Raw genomic sequence first — 24,012 nt, 5'->3', positions numbered from 1 at the left:
CACCACTGTAAATAACACTTTCCATGCATGTACAATTCCCTATCTCATAACATGTAATGAGAGATCCCAAATGAGAGCTCAGTTCTTCCATTGCATTAACACAGTCTGGGGGTATTATGACCTTAAAAAATAATAATGAATACTTAAATGTCCACTTCATAAATGTACAACAAGGCTTCATATTTTGCTGTTAGAGAAACATTAAACCAAGAGTTTTAGTGCAGATTCCTGCATATGTGTGGATCTGATAAAAAAGATGATGATCTTTTCACGGCATAGATATTTGGAAGGTTTGAGAAGGATCCTCTCACTGAATGCTTAGTTACCTAGATAATATTATGGTTGTAAAGGGTGACAATGATTAGATGTCAATAGCTGAGACCTTCAACTTAAAGGAATTGTTCAGTACAAAATAAAAACTGTGAAAATAAGTAGGCTGTGCAAAATAAAAAATGTTTCTAATATACTTAGTACGACAAAAGTGCAATGTATAAAGACTGGAGTGACTGGATGTCTAACATAATAGACAGATTCCTACTTCCTGCTTTTCAGCTCTCTTGGGGGTATATTTATCAAAGAGTGAAGTTAATAGTGAAGTTAATAGTGAAGTTCCGCCACTAGAGTGAAATTCAGGCACTCTCCATTCATTTCTATGGGATTTTTATAGGCGAATTTATCAAAGGGTGAACTTTCACTTCACCCATTGATAAATACGCCTTTCAAAATCCCATAGAAATGAATTGAGAGCTGCGGAATTTCACTCTAGTGGCGGAACTTCACTCTTTGATAAATTTACCCCTTGGTTTCCCCTGCTTGGTTACCAGGCAATAACCAATCAGAGACTTGAGGGGGGCCACATGGGTCATAACTGCTGCTTTTGAATCTGAGCTGAATGCTGAGGATCAATTGCAAACTCACTGAACAGTTATATCCCATGTGGTCCCCCTTCAAGACTAACTTAGCGTTAGAGAGCCGAAAAGCAGGAAGTTGGATTCTGGTTATTATGTTACACATCTGTTCACTCCAGCCTTTATAGATTACATTTTTGCCCAAGAATTTTTTTTTATTTTGCACAACCCCTCTATTTAGCCAGTTTTCATTTTTACATGAAACTGTTCCTTTAATTAATCTTGTTTTTTAATTTTTTCCAATTACTTTTGAGCCCCTGAAATGAAGTGATTGTGTTAAAAAAAGGCTTATTTAATGCAATCCTTTTGTTCAACCCACTGAATTAAATCTGAAAGTCTGCAGTTCAACTGCATCTGAGTTGTTTCATTTAAAATCCATTGTGGTAATGTACCGAACCAAAATTAGAAAAAAAGGTGTCTCTGTCCAAATATTTATGGACCTAACTGTACAAATCCTTGTATCAATTATGCACTGCAGTGATAGCAGCTGTCTCTTGGAATGCATCCGCGTAGTAAAAGTGGAAGGCACTGTGCAGAAATTACTTCAGCTGGGAACAGTCTTTTTACTACACAATAGAATGTATGGAAAACTTATTGTTTGGATTCATGAAAAAGTTAAATTCAGTGATTCAGTGAAATCACACATTTTAACTGTAACTGTACCAGGAGAAATTGTTCATCTCTACTGATGTGCGCAGTCACATGGGTATAATTGGAACACTTTGACCACTTTTTCCAGCCACTTCTGACATTGTCTTATCATGGAAATGTATAATTAATGTATGTAGACTTTTGGTTTGGTGAGGACTGATTGAAATGTCTGTGATCATAACAATGACGGTTAAAAAGTCATTAAAGCATCTACATATTTTTGTACTAAGCATCAGGCATGCTTTAATTGTCAAATTGAATAAATCAAATTGCATAAAGTTCTTGCCTTAATTGCATTTTTTATTGCCTTCTAGATTTAATGTTTATTCAAGGAATTATTGGAACCATACACAGTACATGAAATTCATTTAATCAAATCGGTATTGATGCTTCTAGTAAGCAATAGGAGACTCTAATTTTGAATTACTTTTCCAGATTTCCTGCAATTTCACAGTATAATGTGCTGTTGCTTTTCTCTGATTACCACCTGAAGTAGGAAGAATAAGCTAGGTGGTTAAAAGAAAAATGTATTTAATTTTGCATAGAGAGAGAGAGTATATCCTCCAGTGATCCTTGCAGACATTTTTTGCTCTGAACTGAAAAGTCTATTCTTAGGGGCACATTTACTATTGGTCGAATATCGAGGGTTAATTTACCCTCGATATTTGACTTTCGAAGTAAAATCCTTCGACTTCGAATATCAAAGACAAAGGATTTACTGCAATTCGTTCGTAGCATTCAAAGGATTTTAATTCATCGATCGAACGATTTTGCTTAGATAAAAAATACTTAGAAAGCTTACGGGGACCTTCCCCATAGGTACCTCGGTAATTTTTAGGTGGCAAAGTAGGTGGTCAAAGTTTTTTTTAAAGAGACAGTGCTTCGACTATCGGATGGTCGAATAGTCAAACAATTTTTAGTTCGAAACGTTCGATTCAAAGTCGTAGTCGAAGGTCAAAGTAGCCAATTCGATGGTCAAAGTAGCCAAAAAATACTTTGAAATTCTAAGTATTTTTTATTCTAATCCTTCACTCAAGATAAGTAAATGTGCCCCTTAGATTAGAATTAAACAATAATGCATGCATTATTTACAATACTTTAAATATTTAATACAGAACTGCTATGCTGGGTTTAGTTACTCGTTTATTATGAGCGTTCATTTTTGTGTGTTTTCTCCTAGTGTAAAACTTTATCTGGGATCTGTGATCACATCATTTCTCTCTCATCGGATTCTTTGGTATCACAATCTGCTCACTTGGAAGTAGTTCACCTCACCAACATTATGCCCAGTGAAGGACTGGTAAGACCTGTTACTGATTTTACTGTTTTACTGTTGACCATTCCTTATTTTATGTTTCTGTGCACACAAACTTTAACATTAATTTGTAACCTTGTTTTGGGATTACTTTATGCAGTTTTTTCTTGAGCAGTGGACAGCAGCAAGGTTGCAGGTCGCTGACTGATGAATCCTAAAGTAGGTGACATATATATATATATAGACATCATTTTTTGCTCAATCTATATCAATATAAAGGTTTAAGCCCATTTTTAAAGGTAATGTATACATATATAGTTATAACTGCATTTTTTTCCAGGGTTGTCCTATTTCGCTCACTTCCAGTGATTGGCGATTTTGCGAAAAATTCACAAAACGCCCGTGACAAATTTGATGCCCGGGACAATTTGACCCGTGCCTTTTTTGTCCAAATGCATTAAAGTCAATGGGCGACCGAATACATTTTTTTTTGTCGCTGGCAGCAAAACGTGGAAATTTGGCGCAAATTTAATTTGCCCATCAATACTCACCTCCAATCTACCGTGGTCTTTATTCAAGAGGTAATGCAGCCACTAGCTTTTCAGATGGCTGGTGTAAATAGACCAGGCAAGAAGCAGTATGCCTGTCTCATCTTATTAGACCCTTTTCAGTATGTGCTGGGCTGTCATTCTGTCCTAATTATTGCTAGCCAAATTACATTTTTCATAGTGCAACATAAGGATTTTAAAAGCAGTTCCACCAAACAAGAAAAGACAAGCCTACTGCTCCTGCACTGGCCTGCCCTCATGCATAGCAACAGCGGCTGCACTACTGATTAGGTACTGCACTAGACCAAAGGGAGGAAGACAGGGAAAACTATCTAGTAGGTACAGCATTCAAAAAACAGACTTTAGATCCCTTCTGAGGTCTCAGATAAATGTATTCCAGTATTTTAGACATTAATCTTAGTTTTGGAGCTTTCCACTAAACACACAGGCATAGAAAGAGAAGCTAGCTCTCTAGACATAGTACAAAAATTAAGCAGAATCAAAGAACATACTGGACCCTTTTCAATCCCTTCAGGGTCAAGTGTTTTTGACCTTGTGTTCTGCATTCTGTGTTCTCTATTTAGATTATCATTACGCAGAGATGGGAAGATCTAAGATTATTGTGAAGTATCCTTTAAGGACCCACCTGTGTCCAGCTGAGCAAATAACAGTATTCAGATCTACTGCCAAAAAAATGTAGAACACTCTGTGTCCTTTTGAAACACAAACTATGTCACTCATCGCTTTGTATTAGTATTCTGGGCACATACAATTGAACATGATACGGATTTCATTTACTTTTTCTCTCGACTACTTTTATTTATATTTATAGCTCTTACTATATAAGAAAGCCCTATAATTATGCATGCTTTACATGTATCTAAGATTTATAACTGGTGGCTTTATTTTGTGTCTTAATTAATTACATCCAGGCAGATGTTTTGTTACAAAGCATTACTGAATTCCAAAGAATTCCACACATCTCTCTGCTACTACCAGAAAGTTTATTTCTAATAAAGAACTCGCTGCCTATACCAATTATTTTGTACAGCTGCTGCACAGTAATACTGTGTATATACAGTACCTTCAGAACTAAGAATTAACCTCTGTCAAGAGACTGCATAATATAGAGGTGACGTGGTATATATATGTTGGCAGTACAAACTCTGCCTTATTTTCTGGATGTACCAAAGATAGCTCAGTTTACCTGGACCTCAATCCCCAGGCCAGTTTATATTTGTGGCACCAATATCCATCATGCCTCTAGTATTGAAGCAATGATGCAGTAACATGATTTTACCTGCTACTGTATCTGCTCTATGATATGTGACTCTCTTGACTCTCAAAGATTTTTTTTTCCATGCTGGAAATACATTTGCAGGGCTGCACTTTCAGATGCATTTTATTATGTTTTATATAAAGAATTAATGGAGTCTTATCATAAGTAAATGAGTGTTCAGACATTATCATTAGTCCATTTTACAGTGAGACCTACAGTTAACATTCTCTATAAAAGTTGCACACACAGAACATTTTCAGTGATTCAGTGAAATCATTTTTTTTTCAGAAGCTGATTTACCTACCAGCATGCTTTTGCTTTAGGGTAGAAACCCAAACCCAGCTTTATACAGAGCTCAGCTATGCAAGGCAATAATACTGACCAATGAGTGAATAGAAGCAAGAGTTGTTCTTTAAAGGACATGTGATCCCCCTACACAAAAATTTACAATAAGGCTGCAGCATTCCCTGCTTACAAATCATTCTCCTCCTCTAACCCACTTATCCCCCTCCCTCTGGAATTTACTTTTGTTAACTTATAAGCATTCTCAGTTCTTCTCAGCTAAGATTACTTAATACACCCTCCAGTCTAACAGCCAATGAAGAGACAGCATAGAAACTCTAACTGTCTTAGACTGATCCTTTTTTTTCTCCTAACCACCTCTCCTGAGCTCAGCTTAACCATTATAGTGCTCAGCCCAAGTGGAACATTTTATCAAAGTATGTTAAGCCTGTGTAAACCTTCATTCTGCATTGCATGAACTTTACAGCATACATGTCCTGTTTTCAGATGTCAATGTTACTGATCATGTGTCAGAGGGAAAATGGCCGCCAGGTCAAAGCTGCTATTTGTTTTAAGAAAATGTGATGGCTCTGGCAAATGGAGGGGGTATATGCAATACAATTGATGTGGCTTGTATGAGGAAGATATGCCCAATTTATATACATGGTAGTAAAATGTAGGCTTTACATGTCATAAAGGGATTTTCATTTAGTGTGTTAGTATACCTAACAATAAAGCAACCCTTGTAAATTTCCAGAAAATGATCTTACAGCTAACATTACAAGCAAAGCAATCTCACACTGAATGCCACAGCACTCCTTGTACACAGGGAGATAGAAACCTCCATTTCCCATGACTGTAGGCTTCAAAACATCAGTGTACAGAAGGACGTTTTAGCATGGCAGTTATCTAATGTCTGCACCTGGTTCAAAAGAGAAGTCCAGATTTTTTTCTTATTAGTTATGATTAACTAGGATATTTGCTCATCTAACATCACATATTTCTATTTTTATCTACGAATAAAATATATATTGCAATTAAGGACAATAAAAGGCATATCCGTGGATGAAAAGATGAATGTGAATTATGATTCATTTACTGTTGATAGAAATTGGATTCATTCACCCATACAATAATAATGGTAGGGAATCTGCTATATTAAGCAATTTGTTACAGGAAACATTATTGTCATATTACAGCTGAATGCATGTTAACCGACTTCATGTCTTTGCTTGCAATGATATTTGGAGGGTACAAGGCTTAGATTTTGGGTCACAGTATGAAGATAACTAAGTATAGAATAGCAGCATTTAATAATCACAAAAAAAATCTATTTTTTTTCCCTCCGAAAAAATGGTGGTTTCCCCTTTAAAACTCTGAACAGAAAAAAAATATCACAAAAACTCATAGGGGGTTATTTATAAACACTGGGCAAATCTGCACCTGGGCAGTAACCCATGGCAACCAATCAGATCAGCTAATCATTGAATGGTTGCTATTGGCTATTGCCCAGGTTCTTATTTGCCCAGTGTTTATAAATGAGCCTCATTATACAATACACAAACTATTCACAGGTGTATGTTAAATAGCTGGGGCTTAAAAGCTCCCCACTTTCTCATTAGAGCTCCTGAGCTAAGGGTAATTGCACAATGGTCTTACTACTCAGTCACATTGGTTGCTGGGGGACTTGATTTTAAATGTACTGCAATCTCACAGATAGAATAGGACTCAAGTAGAATGAGGGGCCTTGTCTTGGCATGTGAGCTTACATATTTTGGCCAAAGTATGGTACAGGTATGTATATATAATAATATTCAATTAAAAACCATGTTTTTAATGAACCATTAAATTACCATTTCAGAAATAAACAAGTAACGCCTCAATATCCACTTTCGGAAATCTATTCTTCATGCAGCCTTGTGTACGAGTCATTCATTCATTTAGCTCTAGGCAAAAGGGAACCCACACCAATCAAAATGTGACTGCTGAGAGAGAGAGATATGGCATATGCCCCAGATCTTGCAGCTAATTCTCAAGAGATGAAGTACAAACTATATTTTTATTTGCATGTTAGTTTCCCTTTAATAGCTCAACTGATTTGCTAAAAGTTAAACTATACATCTCAAGCTTTACTAACACAAAATATGCAATAAAGCTGACTTCAGGTACAGGCTGTCCTCATAGAGGCTGCATTTTAGAAGAGCCTACTTAGGATTCAAAATATGCAAGATACCTATGGGACGAAGATAAGTCAATTCTTGATAAAGAAGAAATTAGGAATACTTGTGGATAATAAAGTTATTTACAGCAAGTGAGACTCATCAATTGAAGAAAGGCTGACCATCTAGAAATGGACATGTGCATATATTTAGAAATAAGATAAGGAGATTTAATCTCAAGGTGCACAATTAGTTTCTCATTATGAGAGCTGTAATGTCTTCCCCTAAAGCAATCATACTGACATATTAGATAGCTTAAAGGGATTCTGTCATCGGAAAACATGTTTTTTTCAAAGCACATCAGTTAATAGTGCTACTCCAGCAGAATTCTGCACTGAAATCCATTTCTCAAAAGAGCAAACAGATTTTTTTATATTCAATTTTGAAATCTGACATGGGGCTAGACATTTTGTCAATTTCCCAGCTGCCCCTGGTCATGTGACTTGTGCCTGCACTTTAGGAGAGAAATGCTTCCTGGCAGGCTGCTGTTTTTCCTTCTCAATGTAACTGAATGTGTCTCAGTGGGACATGGGTTTTTACTATTGAGTGTTGTTCTTAGATCTACCAGGCAGCTGTTATCTTGTGTTAGGGAGCTGCTATATGGTTACCTTCCCATTGTTCTTTTGTTTGGCTGCTGGGGGGAAAAAGGGAGGGGGGTGATATCACTCTAAGGGCTAGGCCACACGGGAAGATTTCAGGGAGATTAGTCGCCTGGCGACTAATCGTCGCGTCTAATCTCCCCGAATGGCTTGCTGATATCTCGCACCAGCTAGCGCTAAAGTCGCCTGCGCCTATTCACACGCGGCGATACGTTTTTCAAAGTAGCTCGAAATTGCAATTTCGATTGACTTTGAAAAACGTCGTACCAGCAAGCCATTCAGGGAGATTAGTCGCCTCAAAGACGCGACGATTAGTCGCCAGACGACCAATCTCCCTGAATCTTCCCGTGTGGCCCTAGCCTAACTTGCAGTACAGCAGTAAAGAGTGATTGAAGTTTATCAGAGCACAAGTCACATGACTTGGGGCAGCTGGGAAATTGACAATATGTCTAGCCCCATGTCAGATTTCATAATTGAATATAAAAACATCTGTTTGCTCTTTTGAGAAATGGATTTCAGTGCAGAATTCTGCTGGAGCAGTACTATTAACTGATTCATTTTGAAAAAATTTTTTATTCCCATGACAGTATCCCTTTAAATTAAAAACGTTAGATTCTTTTTTAGCAAGAAAAAATTAATTCATCATGCAAAGTTAATCCAAGGACTGGTCAGATTGCTCTTTTAGATTTAGAAAACCACAGAAACCACAAATTAGCACATTGAAGATGGTTTCATATGGGGTTCTTGTCTTCCTCTGAACGAACTAGAAACTATACAGTATGTTAGACAGGACCTGAAGGAAATACCTTTTTTAAACCTCATTTTCTGTGTAGTTATGTTTCTAAGTTCTTTACAGGAAAAATGCCACTTGACAACAGAACCCTTCACTTCACAAGTCCTTTATACTACTTCATGTAACAGTTCTTTATATAACCTAGGAAAATAATAAGGAAATGGATCATGATTATTTGATTTTGCAGCTGTGGAAGACTTCGATTGATTTTCATCTTCATTTAAGATAATTCCTCTTTTGTACAAAACACTGGAAGCTGTTCGCTGAATGCTATTTCCCATTAGAAAACACAACCTGTGTCCATGCACATACAGCATTTGTGATTAGTTATTAAAATTAATATAGGTTATAGTGCTGTTCAAAGTCACATAAAAGAAGGCAGATGTGAAAATTCAATTTACTCACTTTAAAGATCAGAAAAAAATAAACAGATTTATCAAGGGTCGAATTTCGAAGTAGAAAAAGCTTCGAAATTCGACCATCGAATTAGAATACTTCGACTTTGAATATTTAAGTCGAAGTTTTTTTACATTGAATTTGGCCATTTGCGGTCAAAGTAAAATCGTTCGATCGAACAATGAAATCCTTCATCCATCGATCGAACGATTTTTCTTCAACTTCAAAAAACTTCAAAAAATGCTTTAGAAGGTCCCCATAGTCTAACATAGCACTTCAGCAGGTTTAATTTGGTGAAGTATTGAAATCGAAGTTTTTTTAAAGAGACAGTACTTCGATTATAGAATGGTCGAATATTCTAACTATTTTACTTTGAATCAAATTCAAAGTGGTACTATCCTATTCGATGGTCGAAGTAACCAAAAAATTACTTTGAATTTTGAATTTTTTTACTTTGAATATTCCCTCGAATTCACTTCGACCCTTGATAAATCTGCCTCAACTAGTCTTTAGAGGCATAGTGGCCCTGTCTATTTTAGGTCAGGTCATCATAAGGCAGTAAATCATATTCTCTTTTTGACCAGCAGGGTTGCCATTGTGCTGCAGTTAGTGAAGAACTGGGTAAACCCCTTATACATATGTAATTTCAAATGTGAAGATTTAAGGGTAATTTTTTTAATTAAAAAAGTCAGACCAAACTAGAAACCATGATTTGACGCTATTTATTATTAAAAAAAAAAAAATTTAATCGGATCAGGTAAAAACTTGATAAAATTGAGTGAAAACCCGAATAATACGATTTTCCTAAAAAGCCCAAATCTTTCCAATTTTTGCCCCAAAAACTCCAGAAATTACTGATTTTTGGACCAATTCCTACGCAGACCACAGAAACTTCCAAATAGAATAGGGACCTCTCCCATTGACTTATATACAACCTTGTCAGGTCAGATTTTCAGATTTGGGATTGTTGCAGCATCAGGTTTTAAAAAATCTCAAAAAAAAATTGAGTTTTGCCCCAAAACGCCTGACCAGATAAATTCAGAGTTTAGTAAATAACCCCTATATATTTGACTATGCAATAATCCAGGAGTTCCTAACCCATGGTACCCATAGGGCTCTAAGATCATCAATATTTAAACTTGTTTTTTATTCAGATTGTTGAAATCAGTAATCCTTAGTCAAGCAGGAATACTACTACATTACTTGCTACTGGGCCCTTTATCATAATATTATATAGAGAAAGCCTATACAAACATATGCGAGTTATCAGAGGGAAAGTGCAAAAAATCATGCATCAAAAATCATAAAATCATTACCATATATATATTTATACAAGCGAACACACTCTCTGTTTTACCAACCAAGTATGGAAATGTTTTTAGAAAATAATATTTACAATGTCTTAGCTAGTAATTTAAGAATTAGGTCAGTTGCATAACAGAATCAGCAAACAGCACAATAGCTATTTTTCTTTTCCTAATGCAGTACAACCCTGATGATATTAAGCTGCACAATAGTCTGTACAGCAAAAAGTTGTAATTACAAGGTTTCGACATTGCTTCCATTAGTGAAAGGAGTTCAAAGCTGAAAATGTTTGCCACTTTTTCACAGAAATCATTGAAGCAAAACTGGATATGCAAATTATTGTGTTAGGATATTTAAGGATTACTTAAAGGGGACCCGTCACCCAAAAAAAAAAACATTCCAAATCCTATTTTATCACATTAGTCAAGCAAAATGAACTTTAATTACATTATATAAATTATTTGAATCTTGTTTCCTTCAGTCTGGGAATTCATAATTATAGCAAGCAGGCAGGAGCCATTTTGTGGACACTGTTATTAAAGGGATACTGTCATGGGAAAAAAAAATGTTTTCAAAATGAATCAGTCAATACTGCTGCTCCAGCAGAATTCTGCACTGAAATCCATTTCTCAAAAGAGCAAACAGATTTTTTTATATTCAATTTTGAAATCTGACATGGGGCTAGACATTTTGTCAATTTCCTAGCTGCCCCAAGTCATGTGACTTGTGCTCTGATAAACTTCAATCACTCTTTACTGCTGTACTGCAAGTTGGAGTGATATCACCCCCCTCCCTTTTCCCCCCTAGCAGCCAAACAAGAGAACAATGGGAAGGTAACCAGATAGCAGCTCCCTAACACAAGATAACAGCTGCCTGGTAGATCTAAGAACAACACTCAATAGTAAAAACCCATGTCTCACTGAGACACATTCAGTTACATTGAGAAGGAAAAACAGCAGCCTGCGAGAAAGCATTTCTCTCCTAAAGTGCAGGCACAAGTCACATGACCAGGGGCAGCTGGGAAATTGACAAAATGTCTAGCCCCATGTCAGATTTTAAAATTGAATATAAAAAAATCTGTTTGCTCTTTTGAGAAATGGATTTCAGTGCAGAATTCTGCTGGATTAGCACTATTAACTGATTTGAAAAAAACATGTTTTCCGATGACAGTATCCCTTTAAGGCAAGCCTTGCATCATCTCAGAATCTTGATTGTGCACCAGAATGGTGGGCCCGATGTCCATTCCTATGCCCTGGCTACACAATTAAACGGTAAAGAGAACAGCAATATGTGTGGAGAGCAGTGACATCTAGGAAGTGCTGAATGGAAAGTGAAAGTAATTGTCTGCCCAGCCTCTATGCCACTGTCATAGAGGAGGGGCAGACAATATTTGATTGACAGCTGAGATTTTTAAATGAGCTTACAACAGCTATGAATGCTTTAATAAAAAATAGAAATTGGATTTCATGTTTAATTTGAAAATGACTTTTATTATACAGATTTTTGTGTCTGGATGACAGGTCCACTTTAAAGTAATTAGTATCCGTTGATGAGATTAAGCAACTCTGAAGGTTTCCAAATGGTTTTTGGCAACTTATATGGGCCTGTAGAAACCTCATTTTTTATTATTATATTTCTTCACATGTATGGTAGAGCTACTTTTTATATGTATCTGGACTTGCTTAATAATCTTGAATATTTATCCAAGTGAATAAATATTATTTTCTTCAGTTCAGCTGAGTGAAAGGGAATTCCTCATCATTTTAAATCCTTATGGGTAATCCATTGAACAAGGTTGAACAGGTGTTAGCTGAATTGCACTGATGTATGAAACCTCAGTGAACACTAGTCTTATATGTATGAACTTATAATAAGCAGGATATCAAATGACAGTGTAAATACTAATAAAAATCGAACACTTATTGAATGCAATATTTCTATAATACAGGTATGGGAACTGTTATCCAGAATGTTTGGGACCCGGGGGTTTCCGTATATGGGGACTTTCCATAATTTGTATCTTCATACCTTATTTCGAGAGTGATCATTACTTAGATAGCGTGTGCGGACATTGGAGACATATCTATCTATATATATATATATATATATATATATATATATAAAGCAAAAAACCGGCACTCACGAAATGGAGGTCAAGCGTGCCTGGGTGCAGTCCAAGGTCGGTAACATCAATTAGAAGTGCGATCTATATATATATATATATATATATATATATATATATATATATATATATATATATATATATATATATATATATATATAGGACCCCTTATCCGGAAACCCAATATCCAGAAAGCTCTCCCATTTTATCCAAATAATCCAAATTTTTAAAAATGATTTCCTTTTTCTCTGTAATAATAAAACCGTAGCTTGTACTTGATCCTAACTAAGATATAATTAATCCTTATTGGAAGCAAAACCAGCCTATTGGGTTTATTTAATGTTTAAATGAATTTCTAGTAGACATAAAGCATGAAGACCCAAATTACAGAAAGATCTGTTATCCGGAAAACCCCAGGTCCCGAGCATTCTGGATAACAGATCCCATACCTATATATGTATATATACAAACAGACTTTTAAAACTTTAGCTGTTTTCTCTTTGTTTCAAAAGCCATTTTGTGTAAAATGAATACTTTTTTTTAGCTTGGCCAATTCTCAAATCAAGATTCAGTTAATCCCTATATAATACATTTTCAAACTTTGGGCCAGGTTTAGTTTGACCAATAAAGCTTATCTCCTATTTCAGTTCCACATTTTCTATAGATCGATATCCAATTCAATGACAAAACTTCTCTCACTGTTTATCACATGAAAACTCTATTGAAGTCTGTAGGAAAACACTGGAACTGAATAAGAAGAATTTTCCCACGTTAAATTGAATCTCACTCATACATTTTTACAATATAAACCATAAAATAACATTTTCTGGTCCTTTGTTTTCTAGTATAAAATTTAAGTTTAAAGGGAATAAACAACAAAGCTTTATATTTTTTTGTTGGTTACATAAACCTTTAAATACTTTATGAAAAACATGACTTTAAAAACCACATAATGTACTCACCAGTAATGCTTAATGATTACCTTTGCAGAGTGTTATTGTATCAGATTTATTTGGTTTGTTCCTATTTCACAGGGAATACATGAACAAGAAGTTTTTTTACTGCATTAATTATTAATAGAAATGTATCTTTTATAGGAGCTATTGTAATATAAACAGAAAGGAGAGAGCAGTTCAGAATCCAATAGACAAAGGAATGTATTTTTTTAAAAATATTTTCTGATGTAATCTGATGTTCAAAGCAGTAGCTTAATAAAACCAAGAAATAATTCTACCTTTCCAGTGAAATATCTGGTTGGAAACATCTTGAACATAAAGCCATGGCTGCTCCAAAACATAAAATATAAATAAATGATAATTTACAAATTATTAAGATGAATATATAAAAATATTGTTACATGGGTTCAATAAGTTCTGTAAATATGTTTCACTGAACAGGATTTCTCTTAATTTTTTTGTTTGTGTAGGACTTATTGACATCTTCAATTATGTGCCTTTTAGGGAATGTACATCAAGTCTACATATGATGGACTGCATGTGATTACTGGAACTACAGAAAATGTAAGTTCAATTCATTATCTTTTTTGAGCAATGTTTATCACTTGAAAAAAAAAAATGTCTGCTAAAATGACGCTAATATATTCACTGCATTTTTCATTTCCTTAATGAAACATTGGCGAAGAGCTGCTTGTACAAATATTTATTTTTCAAAATAATCTTGCCTAGGGCTCCCAGAAATCATCATGCCTTTTCATGCCTTGCTTAAACATCAGTATTTGACTGGATATGTTGAAGGGTAGTATAATACAATCTGGTGTTTATATCTATATGAATATTTTATTTGTGGTTTTTATATACCAAAGGCCATAGTTGGAAGCACAGACAAATCTGAATTGCCACTCAAGATTTCTACGATTAATTGTTGAAGAGGTTCTGATCCTAGCTCATTTAATCTGATTTAGGACTTGCCACCAAAATGTTTTCCATTGACTTAAATAGGTTATGCAATAAATACAACAATAAAATAACCACATATAATATGGCAATTGAGGTGCATAAAATTATGTTAATATATATTTGTACCTGCCTTATACAAACAGCTTAAGGATTCCCTGTTTCCCCTCATTGTTCTGTGGATAAAGAAGCAGGAGGTTCTATACTATTTCTTGAAATGCAAGCGGTGCTGTCCCCACCTACTATAGTAGCCTTTGTAAGTACAAGTTCAAGAGTTTCATTATTTAATAAATTACCTAATTTACTGCAATGATTTGGCCTATGAATTAGATTTCACAACCCTTTAGCAATTTGTGTTTCGCACAGATCAATTTATAAACGGAGAGATAGCCTTAAAGCAGAAGTTCAATATGCAGACATCATTATGTTAATTGCTATTCAATTCATCTCACTTTCTCTGCATTTGTGCTTGAACTTGTGACTTGTCATTCAGATGATCAGTAATCAAATGGGTTCTCTTGCTCTTTGGCTCCTAAGCTGACCCCTAGTCATTTGTCTCATTTACTACTTTATAAAATCTCTCACTTTTGGAGCATTTCCATTGGCTTTCCCTGAAATTTGCATTGCAGATGCCAAACAAAATTTTCCACTCACGTCTTTCTGGCCCGAACTAAGCAATGCGACCTTCATGCAATCTTTTAGTAGGAGGGTGGGTGGCTGTATATTTTGCTGTCCTTTTGTGAAGCTTCTTTTACGCATTCTGTAATTTTTTGTGGTAAATCAAAATGGCAGATTCTTCTTTAGTAAACAGTATAGCAGTTCATTTTGATTTGAATCTTTAAAAAATGGTATGACTTTCTTTGTCAGTAAATTCACATGTCCTAGAAATGCTTTGTTCAAACAGTTCTTCTTTTCTAAACCACACAACTTTTTTAATTTTACTGTGGAACCAATCAGTACATTTTTCTATGGTTGATTTTTATATTTGCTTTAGCAGAGGAAGCAGGAGTTCACTGATTTTTTGATTATTAAATGTAAATACGCCAATTGATATTATTTTTGTATAATGAACGCCTTTGTTTTAAAAAATGGAAAATCATTCACTGAGGTACTTCATTTAACCAACAGAATTGTGTTTAGATTTGAATGTCGATGCCATCTTCCCACAATTTCCACAATCTCTGTTAGTTCTCTTCTTCATCCCCCTCCCTCAACAATCTCCATGCCCTCCCCCAACTATGATCACTTCTGTATATTCCATTCTTTATGCACCACCTACAAAGGCATCCATTCTCTATTCTCATTACTACCACAATCTCTGTACACTCTCTTCACAAACTCCATGAGCACTCCCAGACTACTTCTGCAAACTTTGTACACTTCATACACGCTCTCCTTTATCACCGTCTCAACGATCTTCATAACCACAATTATTGTATACTCTATTTTTTATTGCACCTCCTTCAACAATCTCCAAGCCCTCTTTTCTTTCCTTTCGCCGATCCCCTACTCCCAGGCCTGGATTAGCAATGTGTGGATTCTAGCAAATGCAGAGGGATTGCAATAAGATGCCACATACAGTCACTATTTATTGGGTCCATGGGGTCTGTTGGGTCTCTGTGTACTTAAAGAGCCAGAGCATATTTTCAATCCCAGTCCGGATCTGCCTTCTCTCATCTTCACTTCCCCTTCCAACTACATCAAAAGGAAACCCTAAATGAAAGGGAGAGAAGAGAGGACTTGGGGGTAAGTAGGTTAGAGGATAAGAAAGGGGATGGGGTTTCATTTAGATGTAATCTAGAGGCATGGCAGTTTTAAAGAAATGTAAAATGTTCCCTAGAGCAGTGGCCCCCAACAAGTGGCTCGCAAGCAACATGTTGCTCACCAACCCCTTGGATGTTGCTCTCCAACCCCCTGGATGTTGCTCTCAGTGGCCTCAAAGCAGGTGCTTGTTTTTGAATTCTTGGAGGCATGTTTTGGTTGCATAAAAAACATGTGTACTGCCAAACAGAGCCTCTTGTAGGCTGACAGTCCACATAGGGGCTACAAAAAAGCCAATCACATGCCTTATTTGGCATCGCATTGGACTTTATTCATGCTTGTGTTGCTCCCCAACTTTTTTTACTCTTGAATGTTGGTCACGGGTATAAAAGGTTGGGGCCCTAGAATCTAAGGTATCTTTAACGTCTTGTATGTGGCAGAATACATTTCCAAATACGCTCTTTCTGAAGTGCATGGTTTAATTCATACCCATTTGTTCTTGTAACTGCATTTCAAATTTAGCATAAACAGGATAAAACTGACTGAATTCATGTGATTTTCTGGAATTAATGACAATGAATGTATTTTCTCAAGTGAAAATGTTAGACAGGTTCTAGCACTATTACTATTACAGCAGATACTGTATTAAATACATGGAGTCCAATAGGAATGTATTCATAATAAATATAATAATAAATGTACTAGATTTTGGTAATTATTTAAGGTATTCTCTTTTAATATTACAGCTAAAACTTGAAATCTTTAAAAGAAATGTATTTGCACTGGCAAAACACAATGTTTTTACAATTCGTTCCTCATGCCCATGGTACATGGGCATGAGGAGCGTATCCCCTGGAATTTCCATTTGCACATAATTTAATACACATAAGGCAGGAGTACCAGGGTGTGCAAGGCCCTAGGGATCTCACTACCTAATGCCTATGTCTAATGTTCTACCATATGTGTAAATATGGTTGAAAATGTACATTTAAGGGGATTCTCAGTTAAAGAAACACTGCCATCAAAAATATCTCAGAGCATCATTTTAGTATTGGCAACTAAAGAATCCTATTAAAAGGCTAGTTTGCCAACACAAAACAGACTCAATGCACAGAAAGAGACAGACAGGCAGACGGAGAGCTTGCCGAAGGCTGTGGGAAGAAAAGACAGGAGAGATGATTTTCCCCCAAATATCATTGCAATCACTTTAAAAAGAATTGGTTCATTGAAGGGTTAAACTTGATGAACAGCTGCCTTTTGTTTCAGTCTAATGAAATATGAGGTAACATTGCAAAGTAGGCACTGGGCTAATAATATGAGGAATGATAAATATTTGATATACCAATGTGGATTTTATTGCATTTTCCAATATTTTGTGTCAGCTTGGTTTCATATTAACAGCACCCTAATATGTGATTGTCATAAATTCAGTGTATATTTTTATAAAGCATTATGAGCTAAGGGAATATAAGAAATCAAAATAAAATATCATTATTGCAGTCTTGGCAGCTTATTTGGAGGAAACATAAAATTATCATTATTAATACATTATTCATGCATGCATAAGAGCCTGCATAGTAAACAAAAGTATATCATCTAATAGTCAAACTACCATCAAACTTATTTAGACAGTGACTTAGTATTTTTAATCCATATCTCAGGCATGCTTGCCAATCCTTTGTGCTTTTTTTTAATATTCCTAGTTTAAGGAAAACCAAAAACAAGATCTGGGAAAAAAAAAATCAAATTTTCAGTGCAAACAGTATACCTACAAATACTAATCCTATTAAATTGCATGTAACACATGCATACTATTTACAGTTTGCTATTGCTAATTCTTCTGTTGCTATTATTTATATGTAGAATCATCAGGTCAATTTCTATTGATGTTTATTTCTTTCCATTCAGTCTCCTGCGGACCAGTGCAAGAAGATTCATGCAGGTGATGAAGTAATTCAGGTCAACCATCAAACTGTTGTGAGTACTGGCAGCTGTTCATGTCAATTTAAAGAATAAATTATAGATATTGAGAACATTTCTCACAGGAGGAAGCAGGGGCATTTCACATTTATTTGGAATATTCTGTTTAAGTTCACAGGGTTGATTCACACGGATGGCTACTCCGGAGCTACAAAAGTATCTAATAAAATAAAATAAATTGACTGCAATTCCACTATTTCTCATAACTGTGGTTTAACCAATAGGTTTAACCAATAGAGGGAATATTGGCTGCAAGTATTCACTATGCACTTGTGCCTCTTATTTTAACTTTAGTAGAAGCAGGTAGTTTGAGCAGCCCCAAAAAAAATAGTAAACAATATCTAATTGTATGTAACTTTTTGTTATATCTGAGTTGCACACAATTAGCTATTGTGATGAGGCATTATATTAATTTGTTGTAGCAGTTTTGAAGGACAATAAGATAATCAATAATTGTATATTTTAAGGCAAGGAATGTATTATCTGTTTAGAATTCTTACCAGTATTAATCAAAGAAGACATGGCTAAATGAAAAATTTGGCAGTGGAACACATGACATAACAAACTTAAAGGCACTTTGCCTTTCACATAATACTCACTATACGGAATAGAATCTAGAACTGGTTGGGTGCAATCACCTATACCTTGCAGTCAATTAGGTAATTATGTATGTATACAGACAAGTGTTTAAGTGACACTGGTTATATACATGTAGCACCTATTTGGTTGTATTTAGACAAATACCCACTAGTATGATAGAGCATTGGCTACATGTGACTTACGCAACAGGGTCAGGGCCTTTGCTAAGTGGAAGCATTCCCTTTAAGATGTAGTATAACTACAACACATAGGCTACAGTGTATAAAAATAGATTGATTGGATGCCAGGAGGTTCTTTGATGCAAATAAAGTAGTTGGTTTATTGTAACAAATGCAAATGCAAGTGACCACAGGCTTACTCATGCAGGAGATGATGTAGGTGTAGCATATCACAGAGGAGGGAGGATAGCAGAAGATGATACAGCACAATGAAGACTGTCACTCCCATAAGGCATAGTAGTCAAGTGTACATCAATTCCTAGAAGACAGATATACCTATGTGGGGATCAGGATCACCAGTGGAGTAGTTAGGGAGACAAAGTCTAAAGCCTAACACCCTATCCCTATCCAGTCCCTGCACTAAAGGCAAACAAGAAGCCTTTGGGAAGCTACTCCCTGCTACTATCCTTGATGGAGCACACAGCTGCTCATGCTATATAAAGCTGTCTATTTCACTCTCCTAGAGAGTCTGTTAAAGATCTGCCCTAATGATAGCTAACCTCATTCACAGGGTTTCCTGGTCCATGACTTAATCACCAAAGGTACAGGTCCCTTTGGGGCAAATGGCTTTACTGGGGCCTTGGTGATCCCAGGCTCAATTAGAAACACCGAGCAGCACAGACACCAGGAGCCAAAGAGGAAGAGGCCACTCCCTACACAACACTATATAGCAGTGTGGCAGGAAATGGTATTACACTCTTTGACCAATAACTAATGGTGTACTAAATGACATGTTACAGGAGCTTAATCCAATAACAATAGAGTAAAGAAAGGGTAAGGATTTAACTCTATAGGAGCCTAACAGATCCTATGGGTCCCTACATACATATGTTTATTAGATCATATTACACAGTTAACAATGTTCAGCCCTTGAAAGGATAAAAATGTTACTTGTTTATGCCTGAGGCATAGAGGAGGGGCAGGCAATATTCTGTACAATTGACAGCTGGTTTTTTTCAATGAGTTTATAAAAGGTATGGATGTTTTAAAAAAAAAAAAAAAGATTTTGGGTTTCATGTTCAATTTCCAAAGGACTTTGATAATACAGCTTTTTATGTGTGAGTGACCGATCCACTTTAAAGTAATACTGACGCTAAAAAAGACTCTTCAAAATATTAAAGTACAAAAAAACTCTTCAAAATATTAAAGTACAATAAAAGTTACCTAAAGGTCATGTTGATCGTTTTAAACACAGGGAATCAGGCAGTGTAACAGCATCCGGCAAATACTTTTATGGAAAAGTTTTATTTTCTGGTTTCAGTATCTCTTTAATGTAATATTACAAAACAGTGGGGTGCAAATATCCTCATTCATCATTTTTGGCTTTCAACTGTTTCCTAGAACGACATGCAATAATTTGGACTTCCACATCAAAAGCTAGCACAGCTGTACATCAAAGAATGCAATCTATTATTTAGCTCAACAAATGTGATCATGAATTACAGAACTGAAGCTATCACCCGAATAGCAGTGCATAAAACATGGGAGGACACCATGAAGGAAATGAGGAACTCCGTGGGGGTCAATGTATTTAAATTAATCAGAAAAAAGTAGAATTTCATTAAACATGGATTCATGGTAATGTATCCCTTGGCCAACTAGGATTTTCCACCAGGTCCAGTTAATATCTGAAATGAGCCCAAATAAATGGTTACGGTATGCAATCATTCGTTTTCTGTACAATACCGTATAGGATTAAATCAGTAAAGGAGAAAGAAGCAATTGGCAATAGGATTTATGTCTTCATATGTATCAGTTTACTTAATATGTTTGTATTAGTTCCACAAAGTTACAAAATGTGTAAATGTTTAAAAATACAGTAGAACCCCCATTTTACATTTTTCAGGGAACCAGGAAAAAATTAAGTAAAATCCAGGAAAATGTAAAATCAGGGAAATGTGTTAAAGTAACTTTTTCTTTTTTCTTTAAGTACTGAAAGGATATAAGCACAGGAGTCTGTTTTACTTTGAGAAACAATATTTACTGTGTTAATAACAAGGGTTAAGCATTGCAGTATTTATGTTACACTATAGGGGGACATAAGAGGTAGACTAATTGGAATTGACCATTTAGAAATAATTTTGATGCCCATTGACAATGCATTTCACAAATTTTTTGACGTTTCGCAAATTTTTTAGCCACTTTGCAACGGGACAAATTCGCCCATCACTAGTGGCAATCTTTGCAAAATGCAATAGACATTACCTGGTGTGGGAGCGCAGGTATGGGACCTGTTAACAAAAAATGCTCAGGACCTGGAGTTCTCAAGATACAAGGATCTTTCCATAATTTGGAAAACAGTCACAGCATCCCCTACTCCTCCCCCCCATTAACCCACTGTGCCTGCTCCCCCCACTCCCCATTCGCTTGAGAGGGGGGGTTTCTAACAACTTTAGAGGAATATATAGGCCTCCCTGCAACCAAGAGATCTGCTTCCTCTATAGTTATGACAGTGGTATGAATAATAATAATAACACTACACTTTTGGACTTACTGAAAGCTGTCCATCGTAGTTACAAGAGACTGTTTGTATTATAAGGCTTCTGATAGTTTCCCTGTGTGATATTCCATATTTAACTTCCATGACATCTCTTGGCTCAGATCAATAAGGCCTCCAGTTCTTTTTCCAAATTCATTAAGTGAAGAAATTGCATTAGATGGCTAAGTTTTGTTGCGTCATAGCACAATCAATATTTCTTGACATGCTGATACTATTAAAAAGATATACAATCACCTTTTTATGTATCAATGCTATGTTTGGGGATAAGTTCTTTTATTGTTGGACAGGGATAATTTCAAAATAAACTAGCCCCCGGGGTCAACACCTGTTGGATCATATCTTGAAATATTTCAGCTTGCCTTGCTTAGTGAATCGAAACTGATCTTCTGGCCAAGAAAGCAGCTTCTCCATACAAAGATGGCACTCTTTCAAAAGCAACAAAAGTAATTAAATCTGGTCACAAGTGCTAAGACTGCTGAGATAAAGTTGTTCAGGTTTGCATAGACACACTTTTGCAGCCAAATAAAAAATTAAGTCCTTTTAACCGCTAAATATAAGTATCCAGCTGTACTGTTCAGAGTTGGTTTTCTGAATATGCTTGTTATAAACAGATGGGCTACACTGTAATGCTTATTCTACTTATTCTTGTCTACCCTGGTTATAATAACTCAAATTATAGTTCATACATATAGCTAAAATATAGAGAGATAACTGCTAACCTGAGTTAATTGGATAAGTTCCACTATACTTTGTGAATGCCCTGGCAGTCACCGATTGGCCTTTTCTTAGGAGGATGAAACACTAAAGGGCAGATTTATCAAGGGTTTAATTAAAAATTTGAATTCAAAATTGGAATTTTTGAGTTTTTATTGTTTATATGAACTATAGTAGTGTTTCTGAAGCAAGTCAGTTTTACAAGTGCAGGGCAACACTACATGATATTTTCATTACTTAAAAAACACTTTCATTTTTTGGTGTTACTGATGCTTTAAAACATTTCGGATTTTTAGAACATTTAGGAAATATAGGAAAAAAAATAATATATGAGATTTGTGTAAAAAACTGCAATTTGATTGTTAGTAAATGTCTTAGTGTCATTTATACCTAAATAATGGATTATACAATGCATAGTAATGCAGTTGTTCATGTTTTATTACTAGTAAGTATGAGTTCAGTCCTTAGGTTATATTTACGTTTATCATGGCATGGCTAAACTTAAATTTTGTGTCCCATAAATTGGGAGATATGAAATCTTGTTTTTTTAGCTTTCAAATGATTTTTTTTTTTAACTGTTTATCCTTCTTTACAAATCAGCAATGGCTGTGGGACATAAAATATGCACAATTTACTTGATTTCTTTACTTAAAGAACACTTTCATTTTTTGGTGTTACTGTTGCTTTAAAACATTTTGGATTTTTAGAACATTTAGGAAATATAGGAAAAAAATAATTTTTCGAGATTTGTGTAAAAAACTGCAATTTGATTGTTAGTAAATGTCTTAGGGGCAGATTCACTAAGGGTCGAATTTCGAAGTTAAAAATACTTCGAAATTCGACCCTCGAATTGAAATCCTTCGACTTCGAATATCGAAGTCGAAGGATTTAGCGCTAAACGTTCGTTCGTTCGATCGAAGGATTTTTCGTTCGATCGAACGATTAAATCCTTCGAATCGAACGATTCGAAGGATTTTAATCCAACGATCGAAGGAAAATCCTTCGATCAAAAAAAGGTTAGCAAACCTATAGGGACCTTCCCCATAGGCTAACATTGACTTCGGTAGGTTTTATCTGCCGAAGTAGGGGGTCGAAGTTTTTTTTAAAGGGAAAGTACTTCGACTATCGAATGGTCGAATAGTCGAACGATTTTTCGTTCGATTCGTTCGATTTCGTTCGTATTCGAACGAATTTAACCAATTCGATGGTCGAAGTACCCAAAAAATACTGCGAAATTCGAATTTTTTTCATTCGAATCCTTCACTCGAGCTTAGTGAATCGGCCCCTTAGTGTCATTTATACCTAAATAATGGATTATACAATGCATAGTAATGCAGTTGTTCATGTTTTATTACTAGTAAGTATGAGTTCAGTCCTTAGGTTATACTTACGTTTATCATGGCATGGCTAAACTTAAATTTTGTGTCCCATAAATTGGGAGATATGAAATCTTGTTTTTTTTAGCTTTCAAATAATATATTTTTTTAACTGTTTATCCTTCTTTACAAATCAGCAATGGCTGTAGGACATAAAATATGCACAATTTACTTGATTTCTTTCCAGCCTAAGACTGCATGACATTTCAGGAGATCAAAACATCTGAGCCAGATTTGAAATGCAGCAATGTTCTGGAAAGGCTAATGACATGCAGAATAAGTATTCAGAAGACCTCATTTTTGCATTTTTGTTCATTACTTAGGTTTTCATCAGGGCTATCATTTTATTTGAAATCAGATTTCTGAGAGAGAACTTTGTAAATTACAAATTTAAAAGTGCACTAGTGGACAGTACAATCAAACAACACTATTTATAAAATGTTTTTAATAATGCAAACCACATAACATGCTGCAATATATATTCATAGCTCAATGATTTAAAAGAGCATATAACATTTGAAAATAAAAAGCAAATGCAATGCCCTAAATGCATTTATACATAATATTGACCTGCAATTCAGATCTGCTTTATT

The 24,012-nt window shown here is 35.4% G+C and overlaps 1 protein-coding gene across 1 annotated transcript in view; it reads left to right on the top strand.

The window, feature by feature from the left end:
• The window catches only part of LOC108700149 (connector enhancer of kinase suppressor of ras 2), a 298,982-nt gene that overhangs the window by 184,536 nt on the left and 90,434 nt on the right, over positions 1 to 24,012 (top strand). Inside the window, exons 6-8 of the mRNA XM_041574976.1 lie at positions 2,740 to 2,859; positions 13,818 to 13,877; positions 17,940 to 18,008. Of these exons, the coding sequence (XP_041430910.1) occupies positions 2,740 to 2,859; positions 13,818 to 13,877; positions 17,940 to 18,008 (249 nt within the window). The remainder of the gene's footprint in view (positions 1 to 2,739; positions 2,860 to 13,817; positions 13,878 to 17,939; positions 18,009 to 24,012) is intronic.

Source organism: Xenopus laevis, chromosome 8S, assembly GCF_017654675.1.
Source record: "Xenopus laevis strain J_2021 chromosome 8S, Xenopus_laevis_v10.1, whole genome shotgun sequence".
In the NCBI taxonomy this organism is placed as follows: Eukaryota; Metazoa; Chordata; class Amphibia; order Anura; family Pipidae; genus Xenopus; species Xenopus laevis.
This window is presented reverse-complemented; position numbering and strand designations above follow the sequence as displayed.